Source organism: Macrosteles quadrilineatus, unplaced genomic scaffold (assembly GCF_028750875.1).
Source record: "Macrosteles quadrilineatus isolate MER2022 unplaced genomic scaffold, UCM_ALF_1.0 Scaffold_1__1_contigs__length_201487025, whole genome shotgun sequence".
Classification (NCBI taxonomy): Eukaryota; Metazoa; Arthropoda; class Insecta; order Hemiptera; family Cicadellidae; genus Macrosteles; species Macrosteles quadrilineatus.
Genome location: NW_026542594.1, coordinates 83,055,076 through 83,079,070, shown reverse-complemented (window position 1 = coordinate 83,079,070; position 23,995 = coordinate 83,055,076). Strand labels below are relative to the sequence as shown.

Genomic DNA, 23,995 nt, shown 5'->3' with positions numbered 1-23,995 from the left:
TCGTCCAGCATTTGTTTCACCTCGTCGTTAATCACACCCTGCATCGCAGGGTTGCGAGGATAGTATCGTTGCTTAATAGGGGCTACTCCCGATTTCAGAATTATTTTGTGTTCGATTAACGAAGTTCGACCCGATACCTGATTAAAAAGGGGCAATTGCTTACCTAAGAACTCGTCTAGTTGGGATTTCTGACCTTCGGTCAACGAGGTTAGGACTCCTAACCCCTTCTCTTCTTGGGTACTATCACACTTGTCCGATCCCTTTAAACAAGTTACTTTGATGTTGTACGAAATCAAATTTAGCTGACTAATCATATCAATTCCTAATATGACATCACACGTCAATGAGGGCAAACAAACCGCCTTAATCTCCTGACGCGTACCCTCAATAATACCCTCAAACTCATAAACACAATTTTGTTGCACTTTAGCCCCGTCCGCTAACTGTACTAAAATAGACGCGTTTTTAGCTTTTATGCCCTGTGCCTCCAAATGTTTTGCAACTTTAGAGTTAATTAAAGTTATCGCGGCACCAGTGTCTACAAGAGTCCAGAAGTCCATGTTATAAATATTAACTTGAATATAAGGCCGTTTATCTAAACTAGTAGTACTGACTCCAAACCCTTCCGGAAACATTTTGACTTTTTCCAGCCAAATTTGCCAGTCGGAGGATTTAGGATTAGATTTGGACTCGGGCGACCTCCTATCACCTAAGCCCGTGGCTCGTTTCCCTGACGACATCCACAATCACGGGTTCGAATACCTACCTTCTTACAGTGGAAGCATTTTAACACTTTTGGTAATTTACAATCGTAATATGCATACCCAATTTCATTGCAATTCCAACAAGTAGGTGTACGTCTTTGTTTATTTGTTTGGGACATCAGTGTATTATTATTCGGCTGTGTTTGTTTACTAACATCGCGGGGAACCCCCGTATCGGAGAGTTGATAAGCCGGTCAAGCATTACACTGCGGACTACTTTCACTTTTTACCTGAGACAAGTCCCGCGGCATATTATTTTGCCATCTAACTGCCGCTTTGTCACTTACAGCCGATTTATTTACAGCAGATATTTCTCCGCTATAAAAAACATTAACACCACAGTGTCCCATTTGTCTATCCTCTTTTCGCCTCGGTTGGTACGCGGTTTCCGAGACGAGTGCTATTGAGGGGGGAGGGGGCGGCCTATATAACGCCTTTTCCTGAAAATAACTTTCCACATGCTCAGCCTGCTTAAGCATACCCTCATAGGAAACGATTTCATCACGTTTCATTGTAAGCTTATAATCAGGTTTCATGTTAGTATAAATAATGTCTAGCTGTTTCGCCAGAGATAACCCACCACGTCGCCTCATTAAAGTGCTCAATGCAACGACAAAGCTACGAAACGGCTCTTTCTCGCCTTGGGTTCGGCACCGTATCTCCTCATCAAGATTCCTCAAATAGCCCGGTGGTAAAAAATGTAAATCAAAACTATGACGGAAATCATCATAAGAAAACCAATTACTTTTATTATTCCTATACCACAACAGCGCGGTGCCATGTAACAATTTGGGTAACACTATGAGAATGTGTCTGTTATCAATACCGTAGGATTCCTTCAATTCCTCAAACCTCTCTAGGAATGATATAGGATCTTTACTCCCATCAAATTTGACATTCCATTTTCGAACAAGGTTACACAACGAAGATGGATCATCTCGGTTTACACCCGGCAAATTATTGTTTTGAGGCGGAATAACGGACGAAATAGGTCTAGCTGAATGACTATGTACAAGGTCGTGCCAGCCTAGATAATTACTCTCATCATATTCCTTAACGTTCGACGTCGATTGTGATTTAATTAACAATTGGGATACCGACCTACAAACTTCATCTATTGAGGTCTCAGGTGGCATTCCTAACACTTCAGAAATTTTATGCCATTCAATCCCTCTAAACTGAGTAAACGTTGGTTGTGAAACGCTTTGAGCAATATCTCTTTGAAAAATATGATCCGCGCTATGTAATGTGTGATCGCGGTACAATAGACTTCCGGCCTCGGTCGACTCACCGGCCTGATCAGTAGGTGTTTGTTTATTTTTCTCGCGGGGAATTCCATCCTTCCAAAACTTTGAAAAACGCCGTCTAAGTTCGTCTACTGTTCCCGAGGTATCTAAGTCGTACTTACTCATTTCAAGTCTAAGTTCATCTTTGCTTAATGACCTTATCCAGCTAGTTCTGGGGTCATCTTCGGGCGGGGTTTTAGATATTACACCTACAGCCTGTGTAGTTAATGGTAACTCTAACTGTGATTTACTCACAGTAACTGTATCGACTGGTTTGACAACTTTTGGTATTGTCCCAGTACTACTAGTACTGGTACTAGTCAAAGTACTACTTGCTGTACTTGAAACGACTTTCAGGGTCTTATCACCCTTATCACCCTTGCTCTTATCAGGGGTATTTATGTAAAATGTAGGCCAGAATAGCTGGAACAAAACTTTCAAAAACAAACGCCAAATTCTCATTTTGAAAGTTTAAGATTCTACAACAATACTGTATAATTAATTAATTAATTAAGTCCTTTCGTTCGGGCGCCAATTTGTAAGGTGTTAATTCCGAGGGGGGTAAAACTACACCTTATATGCCTCGGATCTGCTAACAGTCAGGTGTGTCCAGGATTCAAGTTATATTATTAATTGGCTGGGCTCAGACCAAAGGATGTTATCATTGATTCAGTAAATCATTGGTCATCATCATTGCCCAAATTAAAGCCAACTAATCCCCGATCGTGTTTTTAGTATCATTTATGTTAAGTTAAAAAGGATAATCAAACGTCACCAAAGGAAAGAACTGTAGGCTAGCCGTGAACCAACACTACCGCTAGTGCGTTACCTACGCTCACAAAAAAAAAAAAAATTACTTCTAGAAAGGTTACTTCACCTTTTAATAAAACCCAATAAAAATCAAAAATAAGAATAACTAACGAAAATTATGGTCACTACTAACAACTACGTCCTAGGTTCCCGGAGTTGTTTCACCCGGGTGTGACGTGGGAATATATCAGGTTTAAATCAATTATTTTAAGTGTATTAATCTAGACGCGTGGTTATTAAGCGTATTAATTAATAGACCACACGACGGGACTGATCACGACAAGGCTGTTCCGCCCGTCACTTAATAATCATCGTAATTTGTAATAAATAGTGATTTAATATAAGCTGAGCTTTTTCGCCCGCCACCTAGTAATTCAATCTAACACAATAAAATGTGTTCTGTAACCACTATAATTTATGGTTATGAATGAAGAGGAATAGGGCTGAGCTACTATCGGTTACGATGGACGTGAGCTGTTTCGCCCGTCCCCTAACAATCGAATTTTAATAATAAAACTAAATAGAGTACGTTCTTTAACAATTATAACTTGTGGTTGTTAAAGACAGGTGTAGAGCTGAGCTACTATCGATGGACGTGAGCTGTTTCGCCCGTCCCCTAACAATCAAATTTTAATAATAAAACTATAGTAGACCCCTATCCGTCTACACCATGAAATAAATCTACTCTCAAGAAGACAACTAACAATACCCGTAAATAGTCTTGTTAAGAGTATAACCTATGTAACTGTTTAGCTCGAAACTATCGTGGCCCATAAATGCCAACAAAAAGGAATATTACAGCAAAAATAATAATAGTGAATTTAATTATTTATATTTAATACCCAGAGTACTTACAGTTGGTGATCGTCCAGAATAGGGACGACGTCCACGTTTATTTTACCCAATGGGTTTTTGTGAATGAGAGCGGGTTAACAGGGAGTAGCCAAGAGAGGGAAGTGACCAGCTACACGCCGACCGATGTTCGGTTGATCCTAGGTCCTGGAGAACTCTCGCCCTACCCCTACCACTACGTCCTTAAGACGCTACTAGTGCTGCGGGTGGACACTGCCGGTAACATTTCCCGCTCTAATTTAAAATTTAATAGAGGTCCAATTTGGGACCTTACAAGCTACGCTACACCACTACACCAGTGAAGTGAACGCTTGCGCTCGCGCCGCGGAGGATTGGAACAAGCACGCGAATTATCTATTAATTTAGATGTTTTATATCTGATAACACTGATGTGTAGGAAAAGGATTAAATAATTATGTGAGGCTTTTGTATCAATACAAGAATGTAATACAATATTTATTCAAACCTTTTACGGTACATTGAACATGATTTTATTTTATTTTATTTATTTACAGAATGCCATTACATCATAAAATGACAGGACATTTGTCAATGCATTATAATACTTAAATCTAAATAGTAATAAATCCAAATAAAATAATTTCAACACTTAACCCTCCCAATTTCCACTTAAAAATTCATTTAAAGAATAAAATGTTTTTGTCAATAACCATTCTTTACATTTTTGTTTGAACTTTTTTGGATTTGCAATGTTTTTTAAATGATCAGGAATCAAGTTATACAATTTCGGTCCAATATATTGAGGTGATGCTTCAAATAGTGATAATCTATGGCTAGTAGGCTTAATTAGGTTCTTATGTCTAGTGTTATACCTATGGTTAGTGTAACCCTCCCTGAAAATGGACAAATTGTTGAATACCCAAAATAATGCTTCTAAAATATACAGGTCATAAAATGTCAAAACGCTAAAAGCCTGAAAGATGACTTTGCACGGACTTCTTCGGGGTACTTTAGCTATGATTCTAAGTGCCTTCTTTTGAAGCCTAAAAATCTTCTTACCATGGCAAGAATTTCCCCAGACAAGTATTCCGTATGACATTAATGATGAAAAATATGAATGATAAACTGTTAATTGAGTTTTAGTATCTGTAACTTGAGAAATTGTTTTGAGAGAAAATATTGCTGAAGAAAGTTTTTTCCGTAGTTTGTCAATGTGAGGAAGCCAGTCAAGATTTTCGTTTATATGAATACCCAAAAAATTGACTGTCTCCTCAGACATTAACTGATGATTTGTAAAAGTGGTCTGTTTTAAACTATTTCTATGATCTGATCGAAAATTAACTACTTGAGTCTTGTCCATGTTCAAGGAGAGCCCATTTACTCCAAACCAGTCACTTAAAGCGGCCAATTCTGTATCTACTGTGTGCTGAAGGGATTCAACATTGGGTCCCTTACATAACAGCATTGTGTCATCAGCAAATTGAAATACATCCATCTTTAACACATTTGGTAGATCATTTACATAAATAAGAAATAGACAGGGGCCCAATATTGATCCCTGAGGCACCCCTACTTCAACTTTTTCCCAATTAGAATTTATAGTATGTCCAAATTTGATAATTTTAGTCCTTTGATATCTATCCCTCAAGTATGTAGAAAACCAATTTAGTTCCTTGTTTTTTATTCCATATTTTTCAAGTTTGTCTATTAACAAACTGTGATGAACACATTCAAAAGCTCTGGTTAAATCACACAGAACTCCAGTTGTCTTCTGAGATCCATCCAAGGAACTCGCAACACAGTTTACTAATTTAGTCATTGATTGTTGAGCACTTAATCCTTTTCTAAATCCAAATTGGGAATCATTAAAAATATTATTATCTTCTAAAAAAGTTCTCAATTGTAGGTCAACACATTTTTCGAATATTTTAGATATACTTGAGAGCATAGCTATTGGGCGGTAATTTTCTAAAGTGTTTTTATCATTTTTCTTATGGAGTGGTAAAATTTCGGAGTATTTTAGTTTGTTTGGGAAAATACCGTGCATTAAGGACTGGTTTATGAGATTACAGAGAGGAGTTTGTATTTCATCTATTACATGCTTAAGTAAGAACAATGGAATCTGATCCCAACCGACAGATCTTGTGTTATTTAAGGAAAATACAATTTTCCTTACTTCTGATTCGGTAATTAGTTTGAATTTAAATGTATTTTTGTAGTACTTTGAATCTATAAAATTCAGAGCCTCTTTGGCTTTAGGACTACACCCTACTGATGTATGTGCAGATAGAAAATGGTTGTTGAAATTATTAGCCAAATGTGTAAGTTTCAAGGAATCGTTTTGAACATGATAAGGTAATTCTGATTTTTCCTTTTGTTGTCCAAGTTCCCTTTTAACAATCTCCCATGTTGCTGTGGTCTTATTAAGAGAATTTTTAATGTAATGATCATTGTATTTCTTTTTAGAGAGTTCAATTGTTTTTTTGAATATTTGCCTGTATGTTTTTACATAATCTTGGAAGTCCTTAGACTTATTCCATCTTGACTCGATATGGAGAAGCCGTTTTCTTTCAGCGGATATTTTTATACCAAGTGTAATCCAGTTTTTGGATGCATGTTTAACAGAATTACATTTTGATTGTTTAAGAGGGAAAGCTTGATTAAAATTTTTCAGGATGCAATCTAAAAAGCTATTATAATTTGTATTTACAGTTTCAAAAGGATTAAATTTCCAATCTGATTCAATAAGACTATTTTTGAAATAATTTAAATTTTCTGAATTAAATGACCTTTTAAAAGAAACATTTGATCTTTTTAAAGCTGAGGGGGTGGTTTTAAGTCAGCTAGTGATAATAGTATTGCTTCATGATCAGATGCACCTGCATTGATAATTTGGGTTTCAGCTTTATCTGAAATCAATTTCATGTTAGAAAATATGTTATCAATGCAAGTTTTGGAGGTTGGAGTTATTCTTGTTGGTTGAAAAAAGTGATATTTTAACCCAAACTGATAACAAAGGTATTGTAAACTTCTTGATCGGTTATTGTTTTTTAGAAGATCGATATTATGGTCTGAAGCTATTAAAATGTTTTTTGACTTAGACTCATGCCAAAGTTTAGACAAAAGACATTCAAATTTCTCAAAAAATATGTCATCAATGTCCAGATTTGGTATACGATAGATTGAAATAAATAATGTATTCCATTCACAAACTTCTACAAAACTACATTCAAAATTATTTTCTTCATTTAAAAACTTGAGATCATCTCTTTTTTTAAATTCAATTTCTTGAGATAACAAAAGAGCTGAGCCTCCTCTAAGTTTTCTGTCTCTACAAAAATAGTCAGCTACTTTAAAACCACTTAACTTATTTAATACATTAATATTAGATTTGTTTAACCAATGTTCATTCAGAGATATTACTTTTATGTTGTTGCTACTATTCTCCAGTAAAAAACACAGATCTGTAGAATGATTACAAAAACCTTGAATGTTCAGATGTAAAAACCAAAAGTTATTACTATTATTACTTGTATGCCTTACTTTGTTCCTAAGAGTGGAAATTGGGTCATGTTCCCTAAAAAAGGTGAAATATTTATAAAAGAGCTAGGTCTATTAGTATCATACATGCTTAAATTACTAGTTATGTAGTCCAGTTTCTCAGTTGTTGGTGTATTGAATCCTTTAAAAGGTGATAAAGGTTCACGTGATGGTGGAGTGCTGCTGCAGTCTGGAGTTGCATCTGAGTTGGTCGGGGTACTTGAATTGCTTTCTGCTCCATTTACGCACTCACTTACACTGGACTGGCTTTTATCACTCACTTCACTTTGGCATTGGGTGGAAAATTCTGGAGATGGTGATTGTTGTGTGATGGAGGTGTTGCTGTTGCTCTGTTGCTTCTGGGGTGTTGTGGTGACAGGGGCAAGTGATGAGTGTGAGGCTATCAGATTTTCCAAAGTCTTTACAAACTCGTTGTGCGAAAGTCCTCTCCAAAGTCTTCGTTTCGCCTTTTGGTCAGAAGAAACTATAATGACTCGTGCCCCGGTTCGCTGGTGAAAATGGATAATATTTTTTATAAAATGTTGAGGCTTTATCAAGTCCCTAACACAACCCATAGCTGAACAGATTAGGGTTGAAAATTTGTTTGCCACAAAATCTGTTTCAAGCTGGTAAAATGCTTCATCGTAGTCTGCTTCATTTGGCTTCCCAGAGTATTGGTCCTTAGTGATCAAACTGTAGATGGTGGGGCCGTCCTCCGTTCTCTGACGTGCTAGCCTACTGTAGATCAGTTCAGAAGGCTGTGGGTGTCCAAACTTCTCTCTAAATGCCAGCTGTCATGTGTCTCGGGTGTTGAAAATCCGATGATATTGTGTGGGCCAGCGCTACAGTTGAGTCTTGCTTGCAGTGCTTGAACAAGTCCCTCATGTTAGCTTCCAGGACTGTTATTCCACTTCCTGCAGGCAGCGGAACAGATGCTGTGGGAGTCCTAGGTCTAGTAACAGGGCCAGCAGATTCACAGGCATTTTTGTGTGCTATCGGGGTTACAAAGATGGAACTAAGCGCTGTGGTACTCATTATTTTTTCACATAAGAGTTTTTTCCCAGCATAGGCTAAGTGTACACCATCCTTTGAATAATACTTGTTAGGTAATAGACTTATATCCACAAACTGACAGTTTTCCAGTTGTCCAGCTAAGTCATTGTAATACAAATTTAAGTGAAATATATTGGTGTTTATTGGGTGGTTGAGCGGCAGGTCTTTTCTGAAGGGTACACTAATAAGTAAAAGAGAGTTACATTCAGCCTTTAATAAAACCGATTTGAAGCTATTGAATATTCCGTTTAGATCTGAGTCATATGCGTTGTTAGCTCCTACAAACAATATTAATACATCTGCAAAACTACTGTTCAAAATGTCACTCCTGAGCTGTGAGAACTTTGCATTTGGCTTAGTTACCCCTGTAGTCTGTACTTTCCCGTGACTCTCTGTTTTAATTTTTTCAGCTAAACCCCGGCTGTGACTGTCACCAATGACAGAAACTGTTGGTGTATGTTTATCTTTGTTTTTTACTTGACGAGGAGAAAACTTATGTGATTGGCTATTCTGTAGTTCAATTAACTTTTCTTCACCTTTCTTCTGATGTCTTGAATTCGGTAACGTTGTAGTAGTGGTCTGCTCATATGAGAACGGTGTCTTCATAATTATACTAGGTACTTTTTCAGGTTTTCCTAAAACGCTAAAACGATTTACAGTGTTTACATGTGATGCTTTAGCTTCCCTTTTATGACCTTTTCTACCAGACTTAACATGGGTCCAGGCCTCGTTGTGCGCTGACTTTATCCCAAACTGAGGAGAGGCTGTACAGTTAGATGAAACAATTTCTAATGACTGTGCAGATGATTTATCTGGCACTAGGTTGCTGATCTGCTTAGTGATGAGCTCCTGCAATGTGCTGTTTGAAATTAGTGTGTTGTTTATGACATAAGCCATGCAAGATCGTTTTAATATCAAGTCAGGTTCAGAGAGAAGTAAATTCTGAATGTTGTGTAAATTGATCTTTTTGTTTTTCATAATGTCACATATCAACATCTCTGTTACACACACCATATACACACCACAGTCATAACTATTTAACTGCTTTGGGCCTTTTATGTTTGAAAACCCGGATTCGTTTTTATCTTCGATAAAACGTACCAACTTCTTACTAATCAGCTTAGCATGGGTTGTGTTAAAATCATCCATAGAGTCATAGTGATAGAAATGGTGGTCCTGCTTGGAGTAAATGAGGACACTCCAGTGGGATCCTCCTGCTTGGTCTAGACTTGTCGAATCATTGACTGGTATTATAATAAAATCTTTACTCTTAAGGTTAAGTGGTTCGACAAAGTGTGCAAAATCATCAATGCATTTTATCGCATGGCTGATTACAGGATTAATTGCTATTGCTGCATGATTTGAGAGGAAGGATGAATTTAATATATCAAAATATGGTTGAATAGTTCCATGAGTTAACCATTTCTGTCCTAATAGTTCGTCAGTTCTTGCTATAGATATACTACTAATATCAGTCTGAGTTTCAGCTTGTTTTGTTATATGAACATGTGTCTGCGTTTGAGACTCCTGTGAGTGGGAGATAGCAGCTTTATTTTTTACTAATTCAACTAAAGCTTCTGTTTTTTTCAAATTTGTTAGTAATGATTTATCAGGTGTTGATTTGCCAAGCTTGTTTTTATTTTGATGTTTTTCAATGCTAGCAGATTTAGTTTTGGCCCTGGTTTGTACTCCATTAGGAAAACAACTCTTTGTATTAATAGAAGGATTTATTTTTATATTGGGACTAACTTTAGGATTTTCAGATCTCATCTTAAATTCAATTTCCTATTTACCAGTACAAAATATGAGCATGCATCAATTAAAACTTTATAAAAACTAACATATAAATGTTAGTAAACAAATCAGAAAAGGTGTAGTAATAACAATTCGACTTTGGTAGAGTCAGAGGTTTCCTTATCTATTGTCAAACTTTATGTAACATGTTAACAAACAACCTGCTTTATGTAGAAGCAGAGCTGCTTATCTGTTCCAAAGGTCAGCTCCTGTACTGCTACTAGCTGCCGTCTTATCTCTGGCCAAATCTTATCTCTGGCCAAATCTTATCTCTGATATTTGCAGGGACTTGATTTTATTAGTAAAATTCCTTTATATTTTACAACCGGTTTATTAAAACAAAAAACTGGTTTCCAAATCTTGAACAGAAATTAAAACTGGATATTTAGATATAAAACACAACTCGTAAAGCACAGAAGTTCCAGGCTAATTTTATAAAAAACTGAGGAGCACAAATTAACAGGTGAAATAGCATCAGGGGCTTCCCCCACCACTCAACGTATTGATTGAACGTATAAGTAGGCGCATGATTGTAGTTTTCTTCCGTCTCTTCTACGTATTTACTCTATGATTTATTAATTGTTAAACACTTAAAATGTAAATTCTATCTGCAATGTTATTTAGTTACAGCTTGTGTAAGCTATTGTTTTATCATTGGAATGATGACGTTTACTATACAAAGTAAAAATTAACAAAAGCAATAAATAAAATTATTTTATTCAAGAAAGGATTGACATTTTTCAATAGTTACAGTGGCTATTATTTTGCTATTTTTTACTTTCGTGTAGATATTTAAAAAAATATTGCTCATTCTCAAAATAATTTTTGATGACATAAAAACCACTGGTCACTAAAAACCAGCCAACACAGAAGAACAACTGCACGCTAATTATAGGTACAGGTTGTCGCTAATTTTAGTTATTCGCTAATTCCACCTAATTCAATGAAGATAGTGGTCGCCACGCCACTATTGGTTGATGAGCGCTAAATTAAAAGTTTTCGGTAGCCCCACCTTCCGATTGTCTGTTGCAAGAATATTATCAATGGATTAGTTATTAATGAATAGTTGCGCAATAACAGAATGAATGAAGTAATGTTTTTATTTCTCATAATACTACATAATAACGTGTAAATGAAACACATACTTAAAATTCATAATAATCTACAGCAAAATTATTAAAACTAAAAGGAAAAGACATTTTTGTTTTAGGCTACGGTATTTAATTATGAAGACATTAAGTCGTGCAGTATTTGATACAAAAGTAATATTCTTGTGGATCACCAAAAGGCATATTAAAATGCTTGAAATAATTCAGTTGGCCTACATTAATTAATTTATAAGCTATGTGATACAACTTTTTATTAAAATATTTAAATAATATACAATTCAACCCTTTACATTTCATGCAAATCAAAGGTGGTATCTTCATGCAATATACAAGTCCACATGCTCATTATGAGCTTCATTTTTTTTAAACTTTACATGCAAAATACAAATGTGGTTCAATGATGCAGTCCACCTTAAATCCTTGGTTGACATACTAATCACTGCCACTGCTTAACTATTCAAAAAACTTGAAACTACCTAACTAATGGCAACCTAACAATAAAATTTGAACGCATGGCCCAGGCTTGCTGCACTTTTGAACGCCACTCCACATTTAACTAACCTACAATACAGTTGCGAGCAGCACTACTCGCCGCGCCGCGCCATAAAACTGAGATTTGGTCACTCTGTTCAACCCAAAATTTTAACAAAACTAAGCATGATAGAAAGAAAAGTTTATATTTAGAAAAATTAAGGTATATTTAATTATCTATAACTTTCTCACAGACGAAACTTCTCTGACCAACAAACAAAAATTTTAGTAGGCGACTAACTTTTTCACTTCACTATTCCAAAAATTTTCTAATGTGTTAATTTTAAAAATATATATATGTACTACCAAATAAAATTTTAATTTTCAAAACCATACCATTGGCATGAAGGGTTTATTCCCTAGCTCTGTACAAAATTTTAAAATTTTATCTCAATTGTAAGGGTGTAAAAATGCAGTATATTTAAACCGCGACCACTAGTTTCGTACTACCGTAATGGTGAAATGGCCGGGAGTTAATGCTCAGTGCGACGTTGCCAATTCTCGTTGGCCGTGGCCTGTAGTTAAAGGGGGCCGTGGTGTTAGTTACCAAATATGGTTGATCATTCAATGAATAAAATATTTTCCATACCGTACGTCATCGGAGATAGTATGTTATCTGGTATCTCTTCCTTTGAAAGAACCTTTAAATAGTATTAAAATTGTATTGGTGGGTCTTTTGAAGTTAAACACTTTCGTGATTTCATCAGTGTAATGCAGATTAATCTATGATTTTATTTGAAAAAAATATCTGTTTGTTGGGAAGACACATTCTAACTTCAAAGGGAGGTATATACGTTACAGTGTAAGTTTGATTTGTCCTTCACCACGTTACGTCAGTTCATATCGTACTTCTGTGCCAATGAATAAACCTCTAGCACAGTTTTGAGAAATTGGTTGTGGGGTTACTGTTAAAGCTAGAGTTCCTAGACATGGGGGATGTCAGTTAATTGTCTCAGCCTTATCAATTACATAAAGTTGTCAATATAATCTCTCTGCGGAATGTTAGGTGTAGTGGAATATACTTGAAGTGAAGTTGGCTTTTATTCTCAAACTGTTTGGGGCCTCCTCATTTATATGGTCGTGCAGCTTCATTGGAAACAAATAATGCAAATGACATAGCAATGAGGCATTTCCAAAAAGCAAAAATATTGTAAATTGGCTATCACGTAAATATTGACGTTTACATGCATTGTTAATCAACGTATCTTCACTGAAAACATATGTTTTTTGTGGTATCTTGTAAAGGATGATGTGATCTAGTTTAAAAGGAATATGACCTTTCTGTCATGACAGTAGGTAGCTTACAGTAGGACAGTAGCTTAATAGTATTTACTCATTGGGCCATTTTTACTGCCAAAATGTCTTGTTATTTTTGTGTTATTTTCAATAATGTTACCAATCCAGTGGGCCACGGTCAGTAATATAGGCCACTGTAAATAATTTGTCAAGGTTACCATTTTAGGCAAGGTTTCTGTGTTTGGATGTTATTAGACACGGTAAGAGCACAATCAAATTATTCTGCAGATGAATTTTCTGTTGGAGAAATATAATCCGAATTAGAAATGTCACAATGCGAGTTTGAGCATTTTGTAACTATATGGGTAAGTTAAATAGATTTTTTTTAGACTGCTGCTCAGTTCACTTTAATAATATATATTTTAGAGATAAATTAAATGGTTTTTGTTGCTGAGTAGCGCTAGTAAACATGCACAACCCTTTTCGTTAGTCTAATAACATTGAAAGGCTCTCTAAGAGTTCAAGTTCTTATTTGTATTTGTATACATACATATATATATTATGTTTTCACTAAGCTGAATGAATACATCGAAGTAACCTCTCTGAATGGTGTGCAGTATTCTAGCTTAATGACTTTCTAAATCTTACACATATTTCTACAAAAATATTGTAAAATGTTTTATCCAGTTGCTGTATACTATTAATTTAACAAAATGTGGACACAGCTCAAATGCGCACCGTGCCCTCCTGCACTTGTATTATTTTGTATTGTATTACACAATCAATGAATTCTGTACACCTTGCTATACTGTGTAATGTAGCATAATTTACACCGTTATATTGTGGCTATTTTAGAGGTTAGAGGTTGCCACTAGTAGGTAGGTACCTATATTTTACATTTTGTTGTTTTGATATTTCAGAAAAGTACAGAATCAATCGTATTGGAGTACTATGAACATGGGGATACTGATGAAGCTGCTGCTGCTTTTGAAGATCTCAACATTACAAAAGACTCTTTTTTGGTAAGACAATACATTATATCATATTCTCTATGTTTATCATAACAAAGAAAAGTAATTTGTTTTATATTATAATTAATTAGTTAAATTAAACATGTAATTTTACTTCATAGAGACTTTGACTACTTTGATAGAGATCTTACTCCCTTCAAAATATTTATTGTATGTTTGCAATCGATTTGTTTTGTAAACTAGTTGTACTATATTGAAATGACTCACTGTAAATAATCCATAAACGTTTCTTCTCTATGGCACACAATGCTCTATTCCTCATTGCATTTACTACTTATGAATTTTGATTTTGAGTAATATTAATTACAATTGAGTTGTTATAATAATCTTGTCATTTAGCAAAAGTAAATAATTACAATAGACAACATTAGTCAGACAACATATGCTTAAATCTATCATCACATGAAGCACACAAAATATTTTGTTGCATAAACTGAACAGACATTTAAATTTAAAATTCTAAGGTGGAATGCTCTTACGTAAATTTATAAAAACTTAAGTAAATAATTATTCAAAACCAAACAAATAATTTGTAAATATTCGAGAAATTTAGAAAGAAGAGTTTTGGTCATGCAGGCCCACTAGTGGCCAATAGTGTAAGAATTTGGAGTAATTTGTGTTTTAAAAAATCACCTATGGTAAAAAGACTTGGCTGATTAGCTATTTTGATAATGTTGATTTGAAAAGGTTTACGTTTTCAATTTCTTTAAATGGAATGGGAAGTTTATTGAAAAGTTTTCAGCAAGTTTTTTGTTTTATTCAAAAATCAAGTCTAGTCTTCAACACGAGAAATAAAACAAAAAACTTGCTGAATTACAAAACGCCTAATGTAAAAGCGAACGCTAATAACAAAACTGGTGTCTACAAATTAAAATGTGCAGACTGTCCAAGCATATATATAGGCCAAACTGGTCGCAGGTTTAACTCACGATTTAAGGAGCATAGACCCAACCCTACAACCCTAGGACCAATAAACAGAAGACAGCCTTCAGCCAACATATAATTGACAAGAACCACTCATTCAGAATAATAGAAGACAGTCTAGAAGCACTTCAAATTCGTGACAAAGGCATAAAATTGGACATGTTAGAAGAATATGAAATATAAAAAGCTCATAAAAATACTGACGAAAATGAAGTTGTTATAAACAAAAAACTAAATTTCAGCTCCAATTCAATATTCAATGCCTATAAATATCCACAATTCGTAACCTCCTAGTAGCTGGATTACAGGACGACGCCACCTGTCCCAGTTGCCAGATTAAAATGTATCCAGAAAATCTGACACTAAGGATTCAACAACTAAAGTGTTGGAGTATCCAGACCGAAAGCCAAATTGGTTGCTATTCAAAATGTTATTATTTTATCAAAAATCAGAAAGCTGGATTTTAACACAATTTTCTATTGTTTTCAAAAAGAATTTGAACCATCAAAAGGGGACGATAATTATAAATAAACAATATATATCCTTTCTTGAAGATTGCCACTGTTTCGCATATTTTCAGACAACTTGGAAATGTGAAATTTAATAAGGTGATATTAACTAGTTAAGTTAAGGGTTCTAAAATGTATGGAGCAATATTTTTGACAATTATGTTAGAAAAGCCTTAACAATCTTCCGAATTAGAGGAACTAAGTGATCTTGTATCTTCAATATTTCAATTGATGTCACTGACTTCCAGAAAAAAATTATAATAGAAATATTTTCCTCATCTAAAAAGTTGTAAAACTTCAAACCACTTCCCCTTCCATTAGAAAACTGATCTAAAATTTGTTTTCTTACATCAATGTAGGACCTCCGACTTTTCACTTTTAAACAATAAACCACTTTCTGACTTAACCACTTCCTATGCAGCCTTACATTTGCTTTGTGAATTATTAAAATAATCATTATATTTTAATCTTAGCGGTTTTAATTCTAGCTTTATTTATTTACTAGCAGAGTACCCGTACTTGGTACGGGGTTGGCATATAAGCTGGTAAAACGCTTATTGCAGTTATACTCAAGCTTTGCTTTTGCAATGGGGGAGGACACAGTTAGACAAAATTTGCTTCTTTAAATTTACAGTATACTATGGTATTACACATCTACCATAGCCATCATGTTCTACCACTTCACATAAACAATAAAGAAAAATAAATTATTAAAAATTCTCAAAAAATAACAAATTATTAATGAGGTTAAAAACATAAACATAACTGTAAACAAACCTACTTTGACAGTTCTCATTGCCTATCACAGTTTGTTGTTGCTGCTTAGTTCAAATTAGGTGATTTCATAAATGCAAAAAAATAAAATATTGCTGCACCCTGTTGGTCAATCTTATACCCCCGCCGCAGCAAACCTGCAGACTAAGCGAATTTCAACTTGTCTAATTACATTTTTACTAAAATATTTCCATAAATAAGACATATTATTCCCTATTTAAATAACATTAGATTTAACAAGTGCTCAGGTTTGCTGCTACGGGGAAGGTAAAAAGTGTTTTTGACCATACATCAATAGTTTAGGATGAAATAAATAAATTTGCCAAATTTTATCAATATATACCCATAAACAAGTAAACTACAACAATTTTCATTTTCTCCATAAGAATAACATGGGAATTTTTAATTACACTATTTTTGAATTTTCTCCGTGACCGTTAGGCATACAACAGCGCTTCAATATACTAAATTATTTCTTTTTTTAAGCTCTACAAAACGTTTAAGAAAGAAATCGCAAATTTTTTTGTTTTTAGGTTCAAAAATGGGAAAAACCCATTTTTACCCCATAAAACCCCCCATAATCCCCCGTTCCCATGGTCCGATTATGCTGGATCGCGAACTCGTTCGAATAAACGTAGGTTTACACGTTTGTACCAAATTTCATCAAAATCGGATCATTTTTGCTCGAGTTATCGCGCTAACGGACATATATATATATATATATATAAATATATATATAAATATATATATAAATATATATATAAATATATATATATATATATGAATTTGAACAGAAGGGACCTCAAAATGAAAAATCAGATCGGTCTCGGGTCCAGGTCTTACCATGAGTACTACGGTAATAGCTTATTCCCTATATGGGAAATTCGCTAATATTCCCTATATGGGAAATTCGCTAATAACTTTTTAATAATTTTGCATATCATAGAACCAACTTTTTTGTTGAAACAGCTGACTTAATTCTTTAATTCCCTTTAAATATGAATACTCATAAGGTTAACATGGGGAACTACAGAGCTACTGGGGCGGAGCACGAAAGGATTTTTGAGATAAGAATATGCCTATATGTTAATCGGGAACGTGAGCTATCATCATGCCAAATTTCAGCCCAATCCATTCCATCCAGTGGTTTAGGCGTGATTGAGATTCAAACAAACAAACACACAAACTTTCACATTTATAATATTAGTAAGATAAGATTTTTTTTGTAAGATGATAGACATTTTTTTTAAGGAAAAAAAAATTTTTTTGATAAGCGGGTATTTTAGTCAAATCCTTGAGGAGTAAAAGAGTATTCTTCATTTTATTGACACATAAAACCATAAGTTATTTTTTGTACTAACTTTGTAGGTACTAACTTTGTAGCCCTGTCTTGCTCTCTAAGATAATCTAGGGCAGTGATAGTTGTAACAATTCAGAACACAGTATATGAAACATGTAAAAAGAAAAAGCAACATTAACATCAGCAATCGGAAAAATTGGTTCCCAATTGATGACACTTAAAACTCTACAAAAATATATTAATCCTTTCTTTTTACTTTCTCCCCCTATACCATAGTATATGGAGAAAGTATTGTTTTCGTCAAAATTTTCGAGTTTGAGTTTTGAGTGGATATATTTGTTTTGGCCCCCCCTGGACCCAAAAAAGTTGTTTTCGAAGTGATGTCTGTGTGTCTGGATGTGTACAGAGCTAGGGACTACACCTGTGGTCCGATTTCAATGAAATTTGGTATGTAGGTTCTAATCCATGGTATCTCCAGGCGTTTTTTTTCATTTTTTTGAAATTTTGATTTTTAATGGGGATTTTCCCATTAAAACCCATAAAAAACTGGAAAAATCATATTTTCTCAAAAATGGCCTGAACGATTTTGATAAAAATTTTGTATGTTGTAGCCCTTTAAATTCTGAACAAAATGGTACAAATCCCATTTCTGTAAAAATTATGGTTCAAAAGTTATGGTAAATTATGTTATTTTCCCATAAAAACCCCATAAAATAACAAAAAATAGGATTTTAGAAAAAAATCCGGTTTTAATTTATCATAGTAGGCCTATGTTATGGTCCTTAAACTTTTGATAGTTTTTTCATTTAAAAAAAAATTAATTTTTAATGGGAATTTTCCCATAAAACCCCATAAAATAACGGAATAGTAGGATTTTCTGAAAAACGGCCCCGAACGATTTTGAAAAAAATTTGGTATGTTATAGTCCTTTATATTCTGAACAAAATGGTACAAATCCCATTTCTGTAAAAATTACGGTTCAAAAGTTATTGTAAATTATGTTATTTTCCCATAAAAACCCCATAAAATAACGGGAAAATCGGATTTTCACAAAAATGGCCCGAACAATTTTGATAAAAATTTTGTATGTAGTCCTTTAAATTCTGAACAAAATTGTACTAATCCCAATTCTGTATATTTACTCTCACCACTTACACGATAAAGGTTGTTGACAAACTTATGGGAGAAAGTATGTGTCAGAATGCTGATACCGTTTATTTTTACAATCTAAAAGAAACTTCTTTGATAACATCAGGCATAAATAAACTACTTGAAAGTGTAAAATATGGTGATCAGATATTTGCTCTTTCAAAACTTTAGACTGAAATAAGTTTGGCTCAATGTTAGTTGCAATATTTGTAATAAATTTGTTCCCTTTAGTTGGGTATTTCATTTTTATCTTGAGTGTTACAGACAGACAGAAAGACAGACAGAAATTTGGATGAGACTTGTTTCGGCTTCTTTAATGTATAAAACGTAAAAATAACCTAAAAATTTATGATTCTGAGCAATGTACAGACAAAACTCTAATTTTATTTATATAGATATAAATTAAATTAAACGACTTTAAGACATTGACAATCATTTTTGTAGATTTATCGTTCTTTTAAAAAATCTACATTAAAATCTGCTCTTAAAATTAATTTAGCCTAGCGGTTAGCATCTCGGACTTCGGTGCGGGAGGGACCTGGCACATCCACAAAAAAAAAACTTAAATGGGTTTGGACCGCTTTCCCTTAAAAGTGTTTGACTTCATTACAAAAATGCCACTGGCGTGGATACGAGCAAAAAAAAAGGCTCTCTAATTGATAAATACCCCCGCCGCAGCAAACCTGCCGTCTAAGCGAATTTCCATTTGTCCGAATTGATTTTCAATTGATCTATTTAAATAACATTATTAGGTTTAACGAGTACCTAGGTTTGCTGCTACAAGGAAACTAATAAAGTAGTGTGTTTTTAGTAAAATATTGATAGCTTACTATAAAATAAATAAATTTGCTAACTTTGATCAAAATATATCCATAAACAAGCAAACTACAACATTTTACAATATTCTCCATAAGAATAACATGGGAATTTTAAATTTACCATTTTTTTAGTTTTCTCCGTAACCAATAACCGTACAAAAACACTTTGATATACTGAATTGTTTGTTTTTGTAAGCTCTTTAAGAAGGTTTAGAGAAAAATTGGGAAATTTTGTGTTTTGAGGGTAAAAAGTGAGAAAAACCCATTTTTACCCCATAAAACCCCCCATAAAACCCTGTTCCCATGGTCCGATCATGCTGGATCGCGAACTCATTCAAGTTTATCCCGCCTTACACCTTCAAACCAAATGTCATCAAAATCGGATAAAAATTACTCAAGTTATCGTGTTCACGGACACATATATCTATATATATAAATCTATATATATACTAGCTGACCCGGCGAACTTCGTATCGCCTAAGTTATAGGTTTCCCCTAAGACAGACCGATGGAAAGAAAGTACCGTTACGTTTAATTTTCAAGATGATCTCGTTCGCATCGCTCAATCACGTCCTGGTTGAAGTTCGTTCGCTACGCTCACTCACCTTTGGGTTGGGGCTCGTTCGCTACGCTCACTCACCTTTAGGTTGGAGCTCGTTCGCTGCGCTTACTTGCCTTCAGGTTAGCTCGTTCGCTACGCTAACTCGCCTCCAGGTTGAAGTTCGTTCGCTACGCTCAGTCACCTTTTGGTTGCAAATTAGCTGTTGTTATAAATGTAAAAGAAATAATAGTGCTGCACCCTGTTGGTAATCCTTGTAACTTTAATGCTATTGAACATCATGGAACAGAACCAACTTGTTTAATTGAAACAGCTGTTAAGATTCATTAATTCCATTTCTCATAAGGTTAACATGGGAAACTCCAGAGCCACTGGGGCGGAGCCCTTTTAAGAATTTCGAAACGGGAAATAGTTTACGTCCGATTCGCATACCTACAGAATTTACACACCAAATTTCATAACGATCGGTGAAGTCGTTCCGGAGGAGTTTGCAGACAAACACTGTGACACGAGAATTTTATATATTAGATATACCTATATATATATATATACATATATAAAAATTTGAACGAATGGTGTTTTTGGCCTCTGGGGACATTAAAATGAAAAAGTAAATCGGTTCCGGGCCTAAGTCTTACCATGAGACCTACGGTAATAGCTACTTCCCTATAGGGAAATTCGCTAAAACAAATTACAATCAGAAACGGGGGTTCTGTTCAGAGGGTATCAAAGTTACATTGAAATTATTAATGTAAGTACATGATGCTTCTAATGAACCAGTGTGAACAAGGCGTGAAATATCTATCTTATCATATGAAATATTTTCACTTAAAATGGTCATAGGGGATTATCCTCTCTGCAAAAGGAATTTGCGAGGGTATAGCCCTGGGGAATATACAGCCTAATTTCATCTCTATGAAGCCAATGTTCATTCAATAATGCAATGCTGCAATGGGATTCCTCTAATACTAAAGCCAATTCACTGAACTTATTCCTTAAAGACATTCATTTACATGAAATAAATTAAAATTAAATTGATTGGAGCTAGATCTGGAATTGTTTGTAACAGGGCCTAATGCAGTGGAGGGTCCCCTATTAGAGTATCTCCTAAAAAAATAGCATTTAAATTTTTTTAATACTAGCACTGGGTTTTACATTCATTAACGCTTTTGATAAACAGTGACACAGGAGGTTAACTGAACTGTATGGTGGTTTTTTAATACGTTAAGATCCTGAACAAACTCCAGTCACAGACATGGGAGCTTGGTAAAATTTGAAACTTGGACCATTTAATTTACTTCACCTCTATTCTAATAAGTCCCCACCTCTATGCGACAGTTAGTTCTGTTGTATTAGCTGATAAGGTAAATTAAAAAATGTATGCTCCTGCCCAGTGTGAAATTAATTCTACAGGGTGAGTTTTAAATGTCCCCCCCAACTTTTTTCTACATTTTTTCAAATATCAATCCCAGACCACTTCCAAACATTGTTGGGTAGTAAGTACTTCATTTTGACAAGGTGGCCATTTCCGGCCGCCATCTTGGATCCGCCATATTGGATGCAAAATTTTTTTTTCAAATGTTTCGGGTTGTGACCAATATTTCGAACTACATTTTTACCCTGATTACAATGCCGCAAACTGTTTAAAAAAATCTTGATTCATTCTAAAGTTATGAGGGCTTTTTAAAACTTTATTTTTAGCCCATTTTAACATTGTGCATTTACAAACTAAGACCATAATCTCAAAATAGTGCTAGATAAAGATAAGTATACACTTCCAGTCATTGTCGACCTATTTTCACTTGGTTATGACTGATGTATTTTTTTCGGCCGCCATCTTGGATCCGCCATTTTGAAATGTGATAAATTATTTTAAATATGAAGGGGGTGTTGTGACCCATCATTTCGAACTACTTTTTTAAGCTGAACTTAATTCCATGATCCGTTTTTCATTTTCATTTTTTGATTTTGAAATATTGACATTTTTAACAAAAAAATTTCAATATTTCATAAATAAAACTTGAAAACAAAAAATGGATTGCGGCATTGTCTTCAGCTTAATAAAGTAGTTCGAAATGATGGGTCATAACTTTAGAATGAATCAAGATTTTTTTAAACGGTTTGCGGCACTGTAATCAGGGTAAAAATGTTGTTCGAAATAATGGGTCACAACCCCACCTTTACATTTGAAAAAAAAAATTTGCATCCAATATGGCGGATCCAAGATGGCGGCCGGAAATGGCCAACTTGTCAAAATGAAGTACTTACTACCCAACAATGTTTGGAAGTGGTCTGGGATTGATATTTGAAAAAATGTAGAAAAATGTTGGGGGGGGGGGACAATTAAAACTCACCCTGTATGAATGTTTCTGTAAGTTCTAAACATTTCAATCTCTATAGAAATCTATTGTCAGAAGAAACAATGGATGTGTAAAAGTTAATTATGTGAAAGCTGTGCATAGGTGTTTTCTTTGAAAGTATGAGTTGATACTTTCATAGTATACTTTGTTTCACACTATTTGTTTCCAAAACAAGAACCAGTGTTATTAAGTTTTGACCTTGTTGATTTTTTGTCTAATTTATGTTGTAGATAATCCAATTTGCCATTGAAATTGCTTTTGACCACAAACCATCTCACAGGGAAATGACTTCAGTTCTCATCTCTGACTTTTATGGACGTATTGTGAAACAACGAGACATTGCTTTGGGTAAAGTATCATCATTTGTTACTTGACTTTTTAAATGTCTCCAATATATTGTGCAAGTAACGGATAATTCTCATTAGTGATGGGCAGATCCAAGAAAATTTTGTTACCGGATCCGGATCTTGAAAAAATCGATCTGTAAGGCCGGGCGCACACCTGATGCGGCACGGCACGGCGCGTCGTTTTGCCTTAAGGCGCCTTATGCGACTAGATTTATATTATTTCAAATGGGGGTGCCGCACACATCATCGGGCACGGCAAGGCAAGGCAAAACAGCGCCGTACGGCGCTTTGTTCTGTCTTTTCAATTTTCGTCTTTCGGGCAAAAGGCTTGAGGCAAAACGATGAGCGAGGATCGACACCACGTTCAGCGCAGTGACAGCCCCTGTCAAAATCAGTATGCACTCTCAACGATTAGTAATTATGATTTTTTCCGGATCTGCTCTTAGTTCTGCAATGAATGGTTTCAAGTTCCTTTTTTGGTTGATGGGATGCACCCACGATTCTCTGTTAGGGAGATCATCCATTACATTCATTAGGTACCATCATTGACTATATAAACACTACAGTCAATGGTACCATATAGCAGCGATGGCAGCAGCCTCTTCTTCGCCTTCTGCATCCATTCTCACAAAATGTGTTGTACAAAGTGTCACAAAATGTACAAACAACCTCATAACACACAGTATCTCACTTTACTGAAACCATGGGATCGACCATGAGGGTGCTCAAGTTGCCTTGCCGTGCCGTGCCGTATGCATCTCAAATCTCCATCGGGCACGGCAAGGCGAGGCAAAGACGTCTCGCCTCGCCTTGCTGTGCCGTTCTGTATCAGGTGTGCGGCCGGCCTAAGGGATCCGGATCCAGATACGTGATTTCATAAGGACGGGTTTAAAAAAACTTACAGAATCTAATTGATTTATTATTTACAGAAATCAAATTTAAATCATACGGTTTAAAATAAACTAGTGGCTTGTAGGGAGGGAAGTCCCTAAAGTCGCAAATGTAAAAGAAATTATTGTAATATTTAAACAAACTAAGAATGAATTTATCAATGTGTCAGGTTAGATATCCATGTAAATGTAATGTCCATGTTCCATCTTTTGAGTGAAAACTTTCTCTTTGTTTGCCTTGGTTTGTTTTATTAATTTTCTATCTGCTTTTTAATCTGCTTAAGACAAAAAATACAATTGTTTGTGAGTAAATGTAGTTTGTGTTACTGTTAAAACACTGTTACATCCTGTAAAAAAAAAACTAATCATCGATTTATTTCTAAATACTTTGACACTGG

The 23,995-nt window shown here is 34.8% G+C and overlaps 1 protein-coding gene across 1 annotated transcript in view; it reads left to right on the top strand.

The window, feature by feature from the left end:
- The window catches only part of LOC128983686 (programmed cell death protein 4), a 128,051-nt gene that overhangs the window by 61,506 nt on the left and 42,550 nt on the right, over positions 1 to 23,995 (top strand). The window contains exons 3-4 of the mRNA XM_054403088.1: positions 13,857 to 13,958; positions 22,591 to 22,708. Coding sequence (XP_054259063.1) covers positions 13,857 to 13,958; positions 22,591 to 22,708 — 220 coding nt within the window. The remainder of the gene's footprint in view (positions 1 to 13,856; positions 13,959 to 22,590; positions 22,709 to 23,995) is intronic.